This window comes from Sphaeramia orbicularis, chromosome 3, assembly GCF_902148855.1.
Source record: "Sphaeramia orbicularis chromosome 3, fSphaOr1.1, whole genome shotgun sequence".
NCBI lineage: Eukaryota > Metazoa > Chordata > Actinopteri > Kurtiformes > Apogonidae > Sphaeramia > Sphaeramia orbicularis.
The window spans coordinates 35,933,536-35,953,974 of NC_043959.1; the positions used below are offsets into that span (position 1 = coordinate 35,933,536).

Sequence of the window (20,439 nt, forward strand, 5' to 3'; positions counted from 1 at the left end):
ATGCATGCCAGGTGGCTAGATGGCATCACCACCACTAAGACCAAGGCGTGTAGAGCCTTTCTACTCCTCTTCGTGTTGTCTCTTAGCACGAAATACAATCACAAAACAGGAAACACAACATGATGAAGCAATGCACAAAAACTGATAATTTTGTCTGGACAGGCGAGAAGGTGGAGTTATTACTTAACACCATGTTAGATTAAAATAAATAATCCGACATGTTGTTGTTTTCCTGTACTGGCACATGCCTGTGGTGTAAACTCTACGCAACGAGAAAACGCAGTTTTGCGTTTTTTAACCCTTTAGACAGTGACGTGAGAGTGGAGAGTTTTTAAGATTTCCACTCTGGAAGGTGGTTTCACTTTTTTGCATTTTCAACCCCCCAAAACACCATTGTCGTCTAAACGAAAGGCACATCTTAGAAAATATTTAGGTGTTTTCACCTGAGAGTGTTGTCGTGTAAACTGGGCCTCAAGCACATGGGCAGCTAGTTTGATTATGAGCGCTTCTATTACTTTGTTTGTTGTCACCTGCATCCTGACAAGCTGAAGAGACAGACTGAAATATAAGGTCAGATTCATTTTATGTACTTCCAACACGTATTGATTATTCTCTGCTTGAGTAAGGTTAGTACTCACACTAAAAGCACACTGTGTCTAAAACTGAGGAAACTGGGACCAAGCCTACCTCTTCAAGCAAGGCCTGAAACAATCCACAGAGGTACAGTACAGAGTACTAGTTAAACAAACTGGTTAAATGTGGATGAGCAGATATCAAAAAATGGTTAAGAGTGAAAAAAGTTAATGAATCTATGTGAACTCTTTGGTGACTGTGACAGACATTTTATCAGTGCAGCTGACATCTGCTTTGTAAATGCATAGTATCTAGATGTTAAGCTTCCCTTACGCCACAAAGTCTGAGATAAACTTGCAAGTTTTACATTGCTGTGCAGGGTCCAATAACTGAAGACACAACATAATCCCAAAATTAAAGTTTATGTTTTCCCTATAGCTCATGTAGTCTTCTACCCACTGTGCGCTGCAGGTGTAGCTGTAAAATACACATTTTGTTGCACATCCAGTCAGGAAATGGCCCGCTAAGCTTGTGTGCATGAATGTATAAAGAGATTATATTATAGCGTGTTATATTATGTATTAAATTCCAAATATGCATCCAGGATTGCACACACTGAGTCTCCAAAATCAAACTGTTACAGTTGTTTTATTTTGGGTCGGATGATACTGGGCTATTTCATATGCTTTACATTTATTTTTTTATTCATCTCCCATATTTCATACTCGACATTTTGGCCATTAATACTTTTATTTACCAAACAACTGCACCTTTTACTGGCTAAAATGTACATAAACCTCACATCTTTGGATTTCCCAAGTGAATCCAACCTGCAACTTCTGCATATTCAATCAGTCTACACAGTGTTATCTTGGATGTAGGGAAGCAAGAAATCAAAGAATGTGCATGTTTTTAAGGTACAGTCACATACAATAAAAGAAGCAATTATCACATGTCAATTTCTTCATTTTGCATATTTAAGTTGGGACACAGTTGTGTTCACAGACCTCATTGGACCACACAAAACTGTACCAGTTCAAGCTAAAATAGATAAAAGATACAGTTTCCAAATTTAGTGAAGGTCGCCCACTCTTTAGGGTGACCAAATAGCAGGGGATAGGACCACTTGGGAAGCTGTCCATGGGGACTGTGTCCTTTGTCAGAGCATTACCAACTCCTTCTTTTCAGACTTTTTACACTGTCTTCTTATGTCTTTTGAAACCTGAAGACACAAGAGCAGTGAAGGATGGATTCATTCATTCAACACTCATTACAGAAAAAATTTGGTTTGAGTCAACATGAAGAATTATCTTTGTATGGTAAGCCTTACATAGTACTGCTATGTTATGATAAGTACTTTGACTTTAAGTCATTGATTATTTTTTTGTGTGATGCACACAGTGTGTCCAGCTCTCATGAGTTTTTAAGACACCAAGAAGTACAGTTGTAACGGTGAAACACTTAATTTCAACTAGATTAGCGGTTATTTTACGCCTCAGTCTTAAAGAAAATAGTGTGTCTTCTCTACCAAGATTAACAAATAATATCTGCTACACATTCTGAAACAGAATTCAAGTTTGCAATCATCATCCAACTGAAAGAAATTAACATTAGAGGATTCTTTATTTGTCATCCTTTATGCCCTGGTAAACTGGACAATGAAACAAAAAAATGAAACGTAGTCTTAATTTCACCTACCGCACACAACAAACTCCCTGTTCAAGTCTGTCCTCCACTGGAGTGGCATTAAACCTGTTGACTAATGGTTGCATATCCAATCATGTACTGTGAGACAAAATGTCCTATTCATGAATATTTTGCTGGGATGAAATTATCCATTTGTTTTCCTATGAAAGGCTGTGCTTTGTGCGTAATGGAACAGAATTCCCATTTGAGGGTCTACTTGTGTCAGCACACAGGAGAGATTTAGAGCATTTAGATGTAATTTAGCAGGGTAAGGATGCTCCTGAGGATTGGCACTAATATAATGAATCTGGTTATATACAAATGTCAAAAAAAAAAACTATTTTCAATCCCCTCGCCACATTAAGAAATGTATTTTTCTGACATACTGGTGGTCATTTCTCTGAGGCATAAAGGTGACTTCACAGTGTTTACATTTACATGTCATATTAACACAGACATAGGAGAGGGTAAACATTCAGAAATTGTGTTAGTGAGTTCTAAACCTCATTTAAAAGCAAATGTAACTTTCTTTGTGAGTCGTCAACAAGATAAATTCCCCTTCAATTATAGTACTTGGCAAGTAATCATTCTGATTCTGGCCTGAATTAGCCAAGCAGTGACGTGTTGTGCTTACAGGACTGGCCCTGAGCGAGCGGTGGATTTTCTGAGTGGCTTTGACGGAGGGAACAAAGAACCACAGAACACACACAGAGTGGCCTCTCGCCACTCGCTGGCTCACCTCCACAGTCATTTACGTTCATGCCATCATTGTTGGTTGCGACAACAGAGCTTGTACATGTACTGCTGTGTTTTTATGTACGCATGTGAGCAGTGTGGGCCCCAGGTTCTTTCAGGATTCAGAGTGGGGGCACACACCATCAGCCAACCCCACCCTGCTGAGGCCCTCCTGCTTCTCAGTGTGGCCACACTGAGCCGATATGAAACTTGACACCACGGTGGGAGGTTGACAAAGACAATTAGAGTAGCTCCCTGAACTTCATACACCTCTACCTTCTCTGCTCTTTTCCTCCTCTCCTTCAGTCTAATTATGCCTTCACAGAGAAAATCTACACAACACAAGCATGGATACACAGGATTATATCCTCTGCTGCACCTCAGGTGGTGCACCTTTCTTCCTCATGGATATCACATCCTCTTGGATAACTTGACCTGTCCTAAAAAGAAACATGCCTAAGGCCATGCATGCTCAGGTGAAAAAGAAACTCTACTACTTTCCCAGCTTTGAACTGCATATGCCGCCAGTGACTACACCAGATCCCTCTAAACCAGCTAACAATCAAAAAGTAATGAGGTATTTCCTGATCATAAATGTAACGTGTAAGACTGCAATGACACCATCCAAAGCACATAGGTTACAGTTATGTTTAACTTTACATTTTTGCATTGCTTAAGTGCAAAACCATACAATTTTCACCACTTTCCCTGTGTTTTGTTGACAACAACAAATATGGATGAATATTCCTTGTGTACCAGCTTGTGTCGCTAGGGGTCTTTTGATCAAAACAATAAAAGATGTAGTAGATTTACATTGTGAAGTAGTGTGGGATCATAGGATTTGTTTTCATCACCAATGATAATGAGGCATTAATTGTGTTTAAAGGACAATGTAATATGTAAAGTTTTATTCACATTCTATTTATTGATGAATGGATGGATGGACGGGCAGACAGATGGACAGACGGATATAACACCAATGACTGAATTAAAACAAGCCACTACAGTTAATATTATTATAAACTTCTCTGAATTTCAATGTCACTGGAAACATTTGTTAAAATGTAAGTACACAAGAAAATATGTAGCAAAGGTCTAGCTGTTCCTTTTGACATTTTAATGAGGAAATGTTACATATTACTGTTAACACATTTTTTGAAAACTAAAAATATCCTTCTATGATACGTACAAATTAGTTTATTTAGTGAATATAATACTAAAGTGTCTAAAATTGTCCTAAACTGACAAGGGATACGTAGAAATGTTAAAATCCATTTGAGATTAAAAAGGTACAATGTCAATTAAAATCAGGTTACTTGATTTCTTTTGTCACGATCATAAAACTGGCAAACTAAAAACAATGTTCACAGACCTTACAATGTAATGGACAAAAATGACAACTGCTATAAGAGCAGAGTGACAACTACAGTGGCAGCTAAAATACAGGAACATATGACACCACTATCCAAGAACACTGCTAATATTATGAGTGATAACGTTTCCTTTTCCTGGTTGGTGTGGTTTCTTGGCTTTTTTTTTTTTTTTTTTTTTTTTTGATCGCTGGGGCTCAAATCAAATGCGAATGCCAAAGACAGGTCTGACATTAAAAGGAGGGAATGAGATATGAAATGCAAAATATTCCAGACTATACCTCAGCGCTAATAGAGCAGAGATGTAATTAGCTTCCACAGAAGCTAAAGAGCAGCCTCTCAGTTATTGGTTTGGGTTGGCTCGGGGACATGGAGCCGGCGGTCACATGAATACATATGCATGTCGTTTCCATATCAAGCTTGTGTTTCAGCGAGGGTACGCCATAGGTGGTGGGAGGACTGCAGTGCCATTTAGAGGTTGTGTGTGTTAGTGTGTGTGCATAGAGGTGCATCCACATCTCCTGTGTGCCCCCACCGCTGCTATCACACCTACCCCCCACCCCTGTGGATAGAGGTCTGTGTGTGTAGGCAGGGGGCTCTGATTGATCCCTGTGACTAAAACCCAAACCATACAGCCTAGTGGAACCCACACTGAGAGCCTCAGACCACTGGAGACAAAACAGTGTGGGGTGATGTGGGACACGTGAACCTGACCCAAACTGAGAATGCACTGGTGGCAATTGTGGCACAAGAGGAATAAATTAACCCAGAAAAAAAATCTAAATACAGTTAAATGTTTAATAAGTAACTCTTAATAATTCAACAGACCACCCGCACTAAGGCTGTATTTATTCACATGCATTCATAAAAATCTGGCTAGGTGTAATGAGGGTGATGTTGTGATGCAGCCATGTGCCAAAGCGTTTGATGTGGCTGTCAATAAAAATACATTACAATTCCAGACTTCCCTGTTTTCATTTATGCTTTTTGGAGTGACAGTATTTTCTTTGAAGATTTTTGGAGTGACTTTGACAATGGCAAAGCAATAAATAGGAACATAATCTAATCTTGAGGCAGCCAGATTTCCAAGTTACTGCATCAACAACTTTTTGGGAGGTCACTTTCAACTTTTAATCGAGTCAAATTTATTTGTAGAGCCATTTTAGCAAATCGGGCACATGACAATTAACACGGCAACAAGGGATGTAACCACAAAGACAGAATGAACTCACTATGCTGGTAAATGACGGAAAAGGGCTGCTGGACTTTTAATTCCACTGGCAACGGTGATTAGTAATTAAAAACTTTTGTTCCTCATTTTAAACATGAATCTGTGTCTTTTTTTATGCAACTAAGTCGTGTTTGTGTACTTATGGGAACAGATGTGTGTCCAGCATGTAGAACAGGGTTGAATTTGAGGGGTTGAGGCTGAACTCGGAGGTTGGCAGCGGGCTGAGGACCTCGGCTGGCTCGCCTGTGATTACAGCGGATGTTGAGTGTTTACAGAGGGATGGGGAGGAGAGGTGGTGGTGGTGGTGGTGGGGGGGCACAGAGGCAGCTGCTTTCACTCTGTACTGTAAACTACATACACATACACACACATGCACACACACCCACAGACACAAGCACTTACACAGAAGGCTGTAGCTGTACTGGAAACCCCACAAGCCCTGCAGTGTGTATGTGTGTGTTTGTGCTACAGCTGGCCCGCTGGGACGAGTGGCTCAGAGTGACAGCCATACACACACCACTCCCCGACTACAGCTGAACGCAGCGCAGGCTAAGTGGGTGAGAGGCTGGTGGATGCTGGCTGACCAGGCCACCAATATGCAACTTTCTCCTCCTACTCTCACCCTCCTACCCTTTTCTGCTTTGTAACATTAGACCTCTGCACTGTGATCACATGTAGCCATCAATAGAAATACCTTTAACCTCAGTAGAAACTCATAGCAAACTTTTAACCACCAAATCCATTCAAAACTCAAGTCACTGTGCTCCTGTTGCTGGTTTCTGGACATGATGAAAGGACACAATGGCATCCAAAGTGCAACCTGTTCCGGGCCCTGTTCCAACTTGTTTGTATCCTCAGGTAAGAAAAACAACAGAAAACAATAAACTGAGGACGACATTGCGGATCTCAAGAGCTTTAAGACGCCAAAAACCAAGTGCTGAAACACACACTTTTCAAAGTATACAATAGGACTTAGGAAAAAAAATATATTCTGATTCCACATTCTTATATGGGGCTGAATGTGACCTAACAAAGTTTACATGTACATTGTGTACTCAATTTATTGTTGATATTGAACAAGAAGAATAATGCTTTAAATGTACTTTTCTCAACACAAGTGTTCCCTATTGTTTTCCTTTTGTATATTGTGAATGAGGCCTTTAACTCAGAATATTATGAGATTAAGTAAAAGGTAGAATGAAAGAATGAACGAGCAAAATGGATCAAATATGGGCACTAACATGTATTTGACAGTTTAAGTGTGCAGACGAGCAAAACCATCACCTGACCTGGTTAAAGCTAAATATCAGTTACTGTACAAGGTTCTTTCGTGACAGTGGTGCTTTGCGTTATCTGGCTTATTCTGACACCAGTACATTGGTGTGTGGAGGGCCACAGTGATAACCGCAGGGGGAAAAGGTCATCAGTAACAAGCGAGCCTGACAGCTTAATTACCAACGCAGCTAAAGATTTATTGGTTTATCAATCAGTGCCCCCGGCACTGCCTTTCCCCTCAGGAGACGGGAACCATTACCATGAACCCATTGGCCGATGTGACCCAGACTCTTCTTACCCTGATGCGGTCATACCAGGGCAACCCTAAACCTCTGGCCCTGTTAGTACATACACACACATAAACAGAAGTATTCTTATGATGATACAGAGGGGTTACAAATTAAAGGGAAAATCAACATTTGGTGGTAAGTTGTGCAACTGAGCGCCTCCTGAACAGCTTCAGAGCTCCCTTCTTCCAAAAAAAAAGATATTTCCTCATTTACTATTTTGATGACAAAGGTGGACTTTGATGTGTTACATGTTGGTCTTCTACAAATCTTCAACTTCATTAGGATCTAGTGAATGTGAAGCCCACACCATATGATTCACATTGTTTTCATACTCATCAAACCATTTAGTGAGCCCTCATGCCATATGGATGGGTGCATTGCCGACTTCCACCAGGTTTTTCCTTTAATTTGTCACTTGCCTCTATGTTAATATACACCCAAGCACAGACACAAACATGCACACAAAGAAATAGAGGCTATATGCAAACACATACATATGCACAAGTATGAATGCAGACTACACATAGAGACAACCACAAACACACACACTCACACAAAACATGGATCACAAAGGCCAGCATGTGGGCGATGAACCTTTTATGTTTTGAGACAAAAGCCCAGCTGAAGCAAAGACAAGACCAGAGAAAGAAAGAGAGAGCAAAGCTGCAGGCTAAATACCGTATGTTTGACTTAACCAAAAGGTATTTTCAAAACCGCATCCAGAAATCCAACCATCTGGACACAATTACCTTATTTCTAAATTAAGATTTAGCTAATTTGTAATCCTGTCGATGGGTTGTGACACTGACACAAGAAGGGCAATCATGGGGGTGATCTATTGGCTGGCGGTGTGTTGCTATGTGGTGGGCACAGAGAAAAGGACCACTGATCAACCAGCCAGGTGGCCAGGCAGGCAACTGGGAGAAGCACTCCTAGCTTTAGCTGAGAGTGTAGCCTGTAGTCATGCACTGGCATCTCAGTGAAATGCTGCCCCCATGTGACGGCTGCTAGGAACGACAGACACCGTACAGTCAGTCGTCTGGTGAGGGGAGTTATACCTGAAAGAGCCTCCTCCAGGGTCGTTGAGCTTGTTTTTCTGATTCCCAGAGATCTGAACAGCTAAGCCCATGGGACTTTTGCCTGCTTGGATGGCAGCTCCTTTCCCCATTGTTCCTGTTAAGCAAAGAAAAAAGAAACAAAGAAGAAAACACTAAACAAAAGAGGGAAGGAGTAATGTTATCATTGAAGTGTCCCTTTCTATCTGCGTCAAATATCCTCCTGTCTAACGACTACCTTCAACTGTCTCTGTCATTCTCGCAGGGGTAGATGGAGGGGGCTGGGGGAGCGGTACTGTCGCTCTCCCCAGGTTGGAGCGGAAAGCGTCGCTCTGTCAATATCACTGCGCTTCACCGGCTCTCCTTACACTTCTAAACCGCATCCTGCTCCGAGACACGTTTTCCAGAGAGGCACAAGGACTGCCAGAGTGAATTTAAACTTGATTTTAACAGGCATGTTCCTAGCCAAGAGGCACAGAAAAGTATTTTTAGAACTATCCCCGCATTCCAATTTGTGGGCATAAAACAACCTACAGATCTTTCACTGCAGGCAGTCTTGGGGAAGGGGGCAGATCAAATTTGTATGCACCTCCAATCGTACACACAGACACACACACATAGATGCACAAGCAAAAACAGGTATAAACACAGATACACATTACACACACCACCTGAGAGCACACAGCTCTCTTAGGGGAACGTTACGCCCGGTTGGTGTTGGGGCGATATCTGTGGGCTTCTGTGGGAAGAATGTTTGTGAATCAGTGTGAGTAAGCAACAGCACAAATGTTTGAGAAGGCTTTATAACCAGACAGGAAAAACACCTGTTCTCTCTGTGGGTCCTGCCTGTTTACACATCTTACAGCCTACTGAGGGAACACTTAGAGATTCACTAATGGCTATCTCCTGCTTAACCTATTGCACTAGCTCCTTATCCCACCAGAAGGAGAGGTTGAGGTTAAGGGTGTCTTTAATAAGGTTGGAAGAGAATGTAGCCTGATTGAATACTGCAGTGTATCCAGTTTCAATGAGGTCAGGGACCTCTGTGGCTCATCTCACCTCATTTCTTGACAAAAAAATTTACTGAAGTCTGTCTTTATTCCTCTGTCTTTCACTAAACCTTTATTTTATTTAGCTTAAACAACCAGTGCCAGAAATTTCGGTTGCAAAAGCTGATGTGGCAAACATAATTTGAGAGATTGTATTAAAGATGGCTTGAGAGGGCTAGGGGGCTGTCCTACCTTGTGCTCTGACAGACTGTGTGATCACCACCGGCATTCGCACCTGGCCACTGACAGCCGCTCCCGTCTTGATACCCTGAGGAAGCAAAAAGAAATAGAGATTATGTACTTTATTATAGCATTTCAAAGAGTGAAACAATGCGTGAATGAGAGAGGAATGTAAAAGTACGAAACTGCAATAGCTGCTGCTCCACTTTTGCGCCATCCCCAAGAGAAATTGCTCAGGGAAAATTCCACTTTTCTCCCTGTTCTGCTGTAGTTAGTTGCAAGAAATGATTTGGAGAAAAGCTGGCCAAAAGCCATGTAAAGTTTGAACAGTGTACTAATTTCTATTCTACTGTATGATATTAAAAATATCTGCAATAGTAATGCAGTGTAAATATGGAGTAGATGCAAGTATTATTTCTTCAGTGACAATCTCTGTACATGGTATTGAAGCAGGAAGTTCACAAATGTTATAAGTGACTTAAATTCAAGATGGGGGTCCATCTCTGTCACTGTATGTGACCTACATTTTCTTGTATTTCCAGATAAGGAAAAGGCAATAAGGAGTCAAAATCATAGTGAAAAAGTAGTTTGGGTGAAAGGAAAGAAGTAGTAGCAGAAGGAGTAGAGGGGTGGGGGGCTGTGCTGGGCTATTAGAGTCACTTCCTTCCTTGGTAGCAGCCATAGGCCGAGCCTCAGGCTCAGCCATCCATTCCTACCAGTTTGCTTCTTGCTGCATATTTTTTAGCCTTGTTTTCCATTCCCTGACACATGCTATATTACTGTTCAAGCTACTGAAAAAAGACACAGGCTATTTTTCCCAGAGATCCACTGCAGGGGCTTGCAAGAGTGGAAGGCAAGGGAAAAAAATACCTTCAGTACAGGCAGAGATAGCTAGCACCTCTGGCCAGCCAGCGACACAGTTAAAAGAGAAAAAAAAAAAACTCAGGTAGAAAGTTCAGGGGGAATCAGGGGGTAGAGGAAAGACACTGGAACTGACGACATGGCTCATCTTTCATTTCAAAATGATTTTAGCTGCTTAGAGATGTCAAATATTAGTGTGGAATTAAACATAAGGTGTTGTTTTATAGCAGCAACTGGAAATAAATAAGAATTATACTACTATTATGTAGTAGATATTAGTGTTTAATAATGTATTGGTCAACACCTTTAACTCCTCCTGTGGGCACTTCCAAGGGGAGGCTGTATGAAGTACTAACTTCACACTACTACTCCACTAAATCTTTCCTGTAGTACCATGGTAAGAGCTGAATTTTTTCCCTAATTCCACTAGCTGTCTGGTTTTATACTGTTGATGTGCCGGAGGCGATCATTTACTAATGTTTTGTGTGATAGCTTATGTTGGTGTTGTGTATGTGTGTGTAAGAGAGAGAGAAAGAGATGGAGAGAGAGCTAGAAAGGCCAGAAGCATGTTCTGGACATAGACTGCGGCCGCCACATTGCTTTAAAATTGACCCGGGGCTGACCTAGTTACCTCGCTTCACCCTTCAACGGTTAACGGGTGGAGGGAGGGAGGGAGAGAGAGAGAGATGAGAGAGCGATGCGGGGGAAGATACAGTGAGAGAAAAAGTCAGGAAGAGATGGAGAGAGAGAGAGAGAGTGTAGAGGGGGAAAAGAGGAGAACAGAGAGTGCAGTGAGAGAAACAAATGTGAAAGAAGCACAGAACTCTGTAGTTTTACTGTAGCTGGGACCAGACCTCTGAGTCTGACCTCGCTTGACCCATCCTGAGACGCATATACTCTTGTGTGATCGCGCAGATGTTAATGTGAATATGCAGACACACAGCAATGGTAATGCTGCACAGCTGAGAGCTGAGCCAGCTCTGTTAACAGAGCCTGCAGGTTGTCTGGCCTTGTTTCAGCTGTATCCCCACACTATCACTGGATGAACTGCACACAACCTTGGCTAAGAACCACTCACAGTGGCCTTAAAATACAGTTTATTGAGAACATGGGGAACAGGTGACAACAGGGATATAAGCCATGTCACAGAAAGCATCCCACAAAATATTCCAAGGTTGTGACCCTTCATGTGATTAAAACATCTCTTACCCTCCTACTCTACTTCAACTATACTAATTCTGTTTTTATTTGTTGTTTGTAAATGAAAAAAAGAATTGATTTGACATAGGTGATATCTCTGTAAATAATTATCCTTAAAGGTGCAGTGTGTTTCAGGCTGATTCAGGAGGGTGTATTTGCAGAAATTAAATATAATCAATTAAAAATTAGAATTGTTGCATTTTATTTTGTGTTTCGGGGCCTTAAAAGGTTAAAGTGTGGGAAAGAAGACAAGAAAGTCTGCTACCATGGTGTTGTTTGTAATGTGACCTGTAGATAAAGGTTGCTTTACACTGTCTTTTTTTTTTTACGAAAATTAGGATGTATTGGAATAGAGAAGTGAGTAACTGAAACAGCTTTTTAAAAAATAAATACATAAATAATGATTACTTATCAGGTAATTTGCATATATAAACTAATCACAATACTTGATCTGAAATATGACACATTACACCACATCATCAATAAAACAAATTTCATACAACATTCAAGATGGCAGCAAAAAGTATTGTTTGTGATGACATAGCTGTATGGTCACATAGTCTTAACCTACTATCACCATGGGAAGGTTAACAACTGTCACTGATGTGTTTATGAGGCAAAGATTTAATCAGCCTCAGTTTTGATCAGTGGACAGTGTTAACCATCTTATAAACATGAATATACTCAGCTGTATAAAAATGTATCTATTCTGCTGCCCAAAGAAAATAAATATATTTTGAGGTCAGAAAATGTTTTAGTGTGGAGTTTGGATGCTTTTATCATACTGATTTGCACCTTGTTTTTGAGCTGCAAAGATCTTTATCAGCCTAATGTATGTATTATAAGAGCTAAGCTCCATACCCGCCTGAAATGTTTCCTTTTTTTTTTTTTTTTTTTTGCTCAACTGAATGTGATTCCTCACTGAGTATGTGAGTAGGGTGTGACTCTAACTCACTGGCTGTGTGACTCCAAGCCATTGCAAAGTGTCACTCTCCAGCCTGATTATTCAGCCTTGTATAAGACTGCATGAGTTACCCCAACACACACAAACACAACCCACCCCCTGCAGCTCTGCATCCATCACATTCAGGCACTTCTCTCTTCAGTGTTGGAATATTGTGGTAAATATTTTGTCACATCTATTACCTGAGCAGTGTCATACATGTTTCTATGCATATGATCTAACAACCTGTGGAGCAAATTAACACATTGATACATATCCTTTCTTTATTCAGGTAACTATATTATGTATGGTGAAGGATTCAAGACTTGTACAACTGTCTAGGTCTATTTCACAGTAATGACCACCTCACACTATTTATTATACAGGTGCCTCAAGGATAAATCTATAATTTGAAAAATAAATTGACTGATTTGTTTTAATTGACTTAAAATTATTTTGTTTCCTCTAAAAATCTGTCTATTTATACATCTGGAACTTGTGGAACTGCATGAAGCATAGCAATGCTATAGAGAAACAACCACAGAATGCCGTCATTGTACTCAGAACCCAGCATTTTACCAAGTTGTATATTAAATACTATAACACAGAAGACAAAGTATTTGTAAAAAAAAATTAATTTGTTAAATATTTTGCTTCAATGACCACATAAGTAGAATTGTAGCTGGTCCACTGCCTACGTACCATTGCAGTTGCATGTCCAAGTGTCCCAGCGGGCAGTGTGTTGGCACACGTGGTGGTCCCCACACTGTTGGGGTGGCGTATGCGGACAGCTGGCCCAGCAATGATGGCAGGGGGTGTGCCGCCGGGTGCTGGTTTGACTCCCTGCTGAGGGGGCTGGGTCAGGGACTGCTGACTATTCAGCAAAGACAACCTCAGGGCTGGGAGACTCTTCTGTTGATGGACAAAGAGAGACCACAGTTTACAACAAAACAAACACACAGGAGAAAATACCATAAAGTGCTGCAAAAACTATAAGTAAAGCAATGGTCAAAGCATTCTGTAATTTAGCGCTGGATAAAATAAAAATTTTGATATTTGTGATACTTAAAAGAATTACCTGTGTATCTAAACGTGTCATAAAAATATTTTCCTTCACAGTAATTACCCTTTCAGAAAATCAATACTTTCTGCCCATTACATGAAACCTCCTCAGTGATTAGTGATTTCTGATAATCTGCTGTCACAGCTGACCTGTGCAGTTCACGTTGGACCGTGCAAGCTATTTCAGGCAGATTTTTTGACGTAAGCAACCTAACATTGCATGACAACATGTGTTTGTGGCTGAGCTGGGCGCCTTGATGTGACGCTCATTACGGTTGGCTGGAGAATGCTCCTGGCTACTGGCGGGGACAGCTGCAGGGGCCACTGTCACACACAGTCAGAAGTCAGGCCATAGGGTTGTGTGTGTGAGTGAGTGTGTGCGTCTGTGTAATTCTACTGTCAGGCGTTGGCATCACTGGCCCTAGCGCAAGGCAAAGGACCTCTTTAGGGGCTCAGTTTAAGAATATATGAGAGGGCCACCTTAAGGAAGCAGGTTAGGGGGTGATTTAATGGGGCAGGTTAGAGAAGAGATGGAGAAACTATTTTAGGGGTCAAACTATAGAGTAGGCCCAGTCTACAGCTGATGTAGGGCCCCAAACAAGAGTACAAGCATGGGAGACAGATGGAGATGGCCAAAATAGGAGGAGTTTAAAGACCAAGTCTAGACAAGGTTTAAAGATCAATATTTTGTGTTTTAAGTGCTATTATGCAAATATTACAAACACTAGGTCTGCATGTTTTGGGAACTGACCAAGATCATAGTATAATTTGTGTGTGATGTGGTTATTCCACAAAGTTAACTGACCTTATTGATATTTGATAAAACTGTATAGATATCTCCATGATAAGAAAATCCAGTGTCTGTAAACACAATAATATTGTTTTAACTGTTTGACAAAGATGTTTACTAGTCTCCTTTTTCAGCGTATGCACAGTGATGGCTTCAACATCACTATCACACTTCCTCAAAGTGTCAAACTGAAAATTACAGAAATCACAGAAAAAACACTTATTGTTGATTGTATGGGGACCGAAGGGTGCTTTCAGGATCATTTGTGCTGAAAACAAGATAAAATAGTTTTACAAGCTAGAACCCCACCTTAAGAAAGGGCACCAGGTAGGGCTGCGGAGATGACTTAAGTTCAGTCTGCAGTCGACTGGTGAACTCCTCCGGCTCAATCTTTGCATCCTGTGAGGGGAAAGAAGGAGAATATCACTTCACACAATGAGTTAAATGAGCCACAGTCCATTATTGATAATGAATTAGAAATAAGATGGTCACAGAAGAGTACAGCTAACTAGGTGATAATCCATGACAGAGCATGAATGGTTTAGGACAGGGTTTCATGCTGCCACCTACAGGTTTGATGGATTTAATACAATACTACATTGAAATGTCAAATGATTTTTACAAAAGTCACACACAAAGAGAAGAAAATCATATCTGTTGTTTATTTTTTTAAATTAGTCATAACCTTCAACTCTCACAAAGTTGTTGACTAGTAAGTTGACAAAAGGACCATTTGTTTATTGCTTTGGTTATGAAGCTCACCAGCAAGTCCTGAACCAGGGCTTTGACGTTCTTGGAAGTCTCTGGGGACGGAGAGTTGTGAGACGCAAGCTTGATAAGTGTGGCCAGGAAATTCTTACACTTCTTCACATTCTCTTGCATCTCCTATCACAGGAAAAGAACAACAAAACAAGAGCAAAAGTTATTAGAATCCAAAATAAGAACTTGTAGCTCATGTTATTAATAACATGCATAGAATCTCAACGCTAATGTTTAAAATACACACAAAAAAATTATTTCATGGGATTTTTTTGGTGAGAAAGTTAACAAAGCTTGTTTTTTCATCTCATTTCCTGCTCTAAAAGCATAAGGAGTTTTAGGTATAGGTTTATTATCAGGAACTGACTAGTTTTTGTTTTTATTTTGTTTTAGTGTTAAAACTAACTAAAACTTATAGAAGGTGAAAAGGGTAGGAGGATAACATGACATCTAACATGCTTTAAAGAACCATTAATTATTGATAAAAAGTCCCATGTTGTGGAAAGCTATCTTTTTTGTTTTAAATGTTGTACCGTACTTTTAATGACTGAAAATAATTTAAAAATTGTTCTGTTCTGTTCTGTTCTGAGCAGATCACTGGCTTTACTTGGTGCATTCTTCATTGTAATTTTTATTCAGTGTAAATATTGTTTTGTTAAACAATTATTTTTTATTGCTAACTTTAGTTTTAGTCTAAACAGTTCAACTTAAATAACCCCAGTGACAATGCAGGGAGCAGAATTTGATGTTGAAGGAAAGGCAGAGGGTCAAACTCAGGTTACAAATGCCCTTGTCTTTGTGAATTCATTTTACCACTAGTTAACATCAACACCAAAGATGGAAATCACTTTGATAATGTGTCTAACAAGCACTAGTTGCAAATCAGTGCCCAGTTAACATGCTGTGTAGTTATCTGTAGGCAAACAAAATATGGCACCTGTCCACCCAAAGTGTCAGTTTCCCCAATGAAGGGTCTCCAGTTTGTGCATCTGGAAATGCCAGTGTCTGTATTTCTGTGTGTGTTGTGTGTATATGTCTGACTAAGTCTGTACGTCCACATATCCCTCAGTGTGTGCCTAGTTCTGTGCCTTCATGTATGTCCTTGGGTCGGCATCCAGTTGTGTGAATGCATGAGTGTGAACGTGCATGGGCATGTGTGAGACTCTTTGTCCATGGCCAGCTGTGGGAGGCGGTGTGGATGTGTGTCCAGGGCTGTGCTTGTGACACAGTCAGCCTGCTGGCAGCTGTGACAGTGCCTGCACCCTTGAGGGCGGAGTGTGGGTGGTGGGGGAGGCAGGGTGGCAGAGTGAACGGACCTGGGACACGACAGGTGCTCCGGGGGCCGCGGCAATGCCCGTCTGTGCGGGCTGCACTGGCTGGGAGGTAGCCTGGGCCGGGGCCTGGGGGGCCATAACCACGGGGGTCTGCTGCGGAGCCGTCACAGCCACGGCCGGTGCCACGGGGGCCTTCTGGAAGAGCAAGGAAGAGACAGAGAGATAAACAGGACGTGACGCTTCGCTCGCAGCAAGGCCACAGAGAACAGGAGGCAGGCGCCACAGCGTTCCTGTCACATCTGGTGTCCTGACTTCAGTGGACATCGCTTAACAGACAAGGAGGAGGAAGGGGAGGTGGTGACAAGCTGGAGGCTGAGAAAGACAGGAGGGCATCAGAGCTTTTCCCAACTTACCTGACAAGAGAAACATCCTTTTAAGATGACTTTTTGGTCAGTTAAATTTAGCTACCTATAGTCTGTTCCCAACTTTTGATGAAAATCACAGCTTAAATAAAACACAGTCTGTCTCTCTGGTTTCATAACGTAATATGTAAGAGGAAAAACAAGCAGAAAATTTCTCACATCACAAACGAAAATTTTGCTTAACAGATGAGCCGCCATCAGCAGTCTCTCACTCCAAAGCCCTCATCACCTCTTTTAAATCTCTGAGGGCCTGTTCACACTTGGCAATAAAATACATGTTACGGTGCAATCAGTAGTGGACAGTTCTAAATACAGGTGTGAATGAAACTAAAATGCACAGAGGACACATCTGCACCTGACCAATAAAGACACATTATGGAGTGGGTACATAGTGTCCCCTGGGGATGAGAATCAGCAATAGGTAGAAGCTTTTTGTGCAAAGCATTGGTTTTCATGGTTGCCTTGGGTTTTATCTAAGCCTGGATATTATTATAATTACTTACAAATGTGTGTGGAGAAAGTGTACTCATATTTCAGTCCCTATGAGTGCAACCAGATTTGTAAACATGTATAAAAAAATGTCTAAACACATACTGATATTTCCAAGCATATTGAGATTTGCGTGTATACACATATGGATGGAAACTCTAAGTATTTTGCTCCGACTCAACCAGGCCTTTCAACAGGCTCTCTTCACAGGATTTTCACTGCATTTCTGCTGTGGCAGATTTGCAAATGTGTGTGTAGTACAATGTTCAAATTGAAATTCAATCTTATGTAACATGAGCCCAAAATACATATGAGCATAGTAATGTGTACACAATATAAATCTCCCAAACAGAGATGGTTGTAGTCGCTATCCGCTTGCTGAGTAAAAACATATCTGTTCTTTGTTGATCGGGATCACAGTTTCTCCTCAGATAAATTCAAATCAGATCCACAGAGTCTGGATAGGAAACAGAAACAGATCAGTGCCTCAGTCAGAGTGTCAGTTACTTCCTTAGTTTGAGTTCTACCCAAAATGCTATCTTCAGCAGAGCTAGTGTACAGTACATGTTGTTATGATGTGTAGCCAGGACACACATACCCAGCAGCTATACTTGATTGCCTCCACAATGTTTGGAACAAATAGAATATTTGTCTAGAAGATCCATTGAGCAAAGAAATGTACTTAAATTATCCTTCTATATTTAAATATGGCATCTTTTCAACTTCAGTGATGAATTCATTGTCCTAAAATTCCCATGTTTGATTTCTGTTGGTGAATTCATTCCAGTGCAACCTTTCTATAGTCAAATAAAGATGAAAAAATGTTTATTCATTCCATGTCTGGCAGCATTTGTGTGCAAAATGAGTTGCTCATAATCACTCAGAAAGAATAAGAGTCTTTTTTTTCTGGTGAGAGATAGATTTTTATATAATGTAAATTCCTAAAGGGAAGCATTAGGGCCCTGTCTCTGACATACTGCTCCCAAATCTACTGTGTAAACTCCACACTAACACTAATGTACTGCTGGAGGGAGAAAACATTAAGGCAGAACACTGAAAAATAGGCAAGTAAAAAGGGAAATCTCACTGGGCGCAGTGCAGGACAAGAGGAAGAAGAAGAAGAGGAAGAGGAGGAGGTCTGAATAGCAGGGCTGGAAGGAGTAGGAGAGGGAGATGGTACCATCTTGGCCGGGGTCAAAGGACACTGCCTGGTGGTCTGAGAGGTCACAGGAGACTGCAGAGAGCAACACAGAGACACAAAGAGAGGAGAAGAGGGAGACGGAGAGAGCATACAGATATCAAAGGAAGACAGGGAGGAAACTGGGGGGGTGAGCGGCGATACCTCAGAAGATCCAACCAAAAAACAGAAACGTTAAACAGTTAAGGAGGAGACAGCATCAGAGACAGTGCAACAAGAGAAAAGAGCAGCAGCACTTGGACACTGATGACAAAAGGTCATGACAGCAGAGAAGGAGAAAGAGTGTGGCAGTGCAGGAGTGGTGGTGTAAAGACCCACACACAGAAACAGAAACAGAAACAGGCCTGTCTGGTCACAGTGGGTCAGGGTGTCATGGGTCTGGGGATAAACGACAAGAGGGACGCAAGTAGCCACAGACCGTCAAGTATTTCAGAGACAGTAAACAGTGGTGGAATGTATGTACTTTAGTTGACTACGTATGTATGTGCTTCACTCCACAACAACTCAGAAATAAAGGTACTTTTTATAGTGCTGTATTTGACACCTTTAAATACTTTTCACATTACTGTTGTGCAATGTTGTTTATTGTTGTAAATTTAGTTTTTTATAACTAATCATTGTCATTATTATTGCTATTATTATTGTTACTACGTACTTATATTACTTACTTTTTGTAATCCCTATCATTACTGTTAATGTAATCATTGTTACTATTAATATTATTGATATCACTGTTACGAGTCGACTGTTAATATTATTACTTTCATTGCTTTTTATTATCATTTCTATATTTATTATTTATTATTATTTATTACTATTAGTGTATCTAAAGTGCAATTATCTGTTTTTATAGATATTGTCATTATTATCATTTTCTTATTTCTTTTCTTATCTTCTAATTCTTCTGATATGTGTACATACAGTTCTAATCTCATCTCATCTAATCTACTCTACTCTAATCTAATCTAATCTCATTTCATCTCATCTCATCTAATCTAATCATTCATTCATTCATTATCTGAACCCACTTTATCCTCACTAGGGTCACGGGGGTCACTTGGAGCCCATCCCAGCTACTTATGGGCGAAGGCGGGGTACACCCTGGACATTTCGCCAGTTCGTCGCAGGGCTCTAATCTAATCTAATCTAATCTAATCTAATCTAATCTAATCTAATCTAATCATATTTTATCCCTTTCCTGTCTGGTGAAAACAATATACTGTATCTCCAAAGGTGTTCATTTTTAATGCTTTTGATAAACTAAAGGATTAAAGCTGCAAGAACTGTAATTGCGGAAAAAAAAAAAAAAACAAAACACCACAGTCTGAAAACATACACCTTCCTTTAGCAGCTCTCTCCTCTCAGTCCAAATCAAAAGACGAAATACAGTAAAGACAGTTTTCCAAGCTTCCATCTTACGCACAGCAGTAGGTCATATCTGACTGAATCTGAACAGGGATGTGTAATAACAGCTTTCAAACAGCTTTCTACATCTCTGAACACATCTACACTTCAGCTCACAGGGTATAAAAAAACTCTTTAAAAACCCTCTTGGATTCACTGGAAAATGCTTACACAATACACGTTTCCCTCAGGACACCTTCCAGAGTATGATGCATTGCTGTAGATTAACAACAGCATATAAAATATTTCAAATAAACTCGACCTTCAACATCTACAGCAGAAAAATACAACATACATATGAATACAGAAGTATGAAAACACTGTACTATATGCTACTCATGCTTTAATATTTTCCTCAAGTACGGTCTCAAATGCCTACTTTTGCTACTAGTCGAGTAATTTTACATTACGGTGGTAGTATTTTTAATGAAGAAAAGGACCTAAATACTTCTTCCACTGGTGAAAATAACTGCAGATTATGAAAAACTTTATGAAATATCTTAACTCAAGTAAAGGCACTGTTTTAATTAAAACTGCAAGACAATATAACAATTATTAAGACTAATGCAAGTAATAAAGAAATAAGCATCCTA

At 40.5% G+C, this 20,439-nt stretch overlaps 1 protein-coding gene across 2 annotated transcripts in view; it reads right to left on the reverse strand.

Moving 5' to 3' along the window:
* Window positions 1-20,439, reverse strand: part of LOC115412489 (transcription initiation factor TFIID subunit 4) — a 91,885-nt gene that overhangs the window by 55,103 nt on the left and 16,343 nt on the right. The window contains exons 3-9 of one of the 2 annotated variants that reach the window (XM_030125025.1): window positions 18,332-18,478; window positions 16,376-16,528; window positions 15,063-15,185; window positions 14,610-14,699; window positions 13,151-13,360; window positions 9,457-9,532; window positions 8,219-8,333 (exon numbers count right to left, since the gene is read on the reverse strand). In XM_030125025.1, coding sequence (XP_029980885.1) covers window positions 8,219-8,333; window positions 9,457-9,532; window positions 13,151-13,360; window positions 14,610-14,699; window positions 15,063-15,185; window positions 16,376-16,528; window positions 18,332-18,478 — 914 coding nt within the window. The remainder of the gene's footprint in view (window positions 1-8,218; window positions 8,334-9,456; window positions 9,533-13,150; window positions 13,361-14,609; window positions 14,700-15,062; window positions 15,186-16,375; window positions 16,529-18,331; window positions 18,479-20,439) is intronic. The other variant, XM_030125035.1, reaches the window with a different exon arrangement.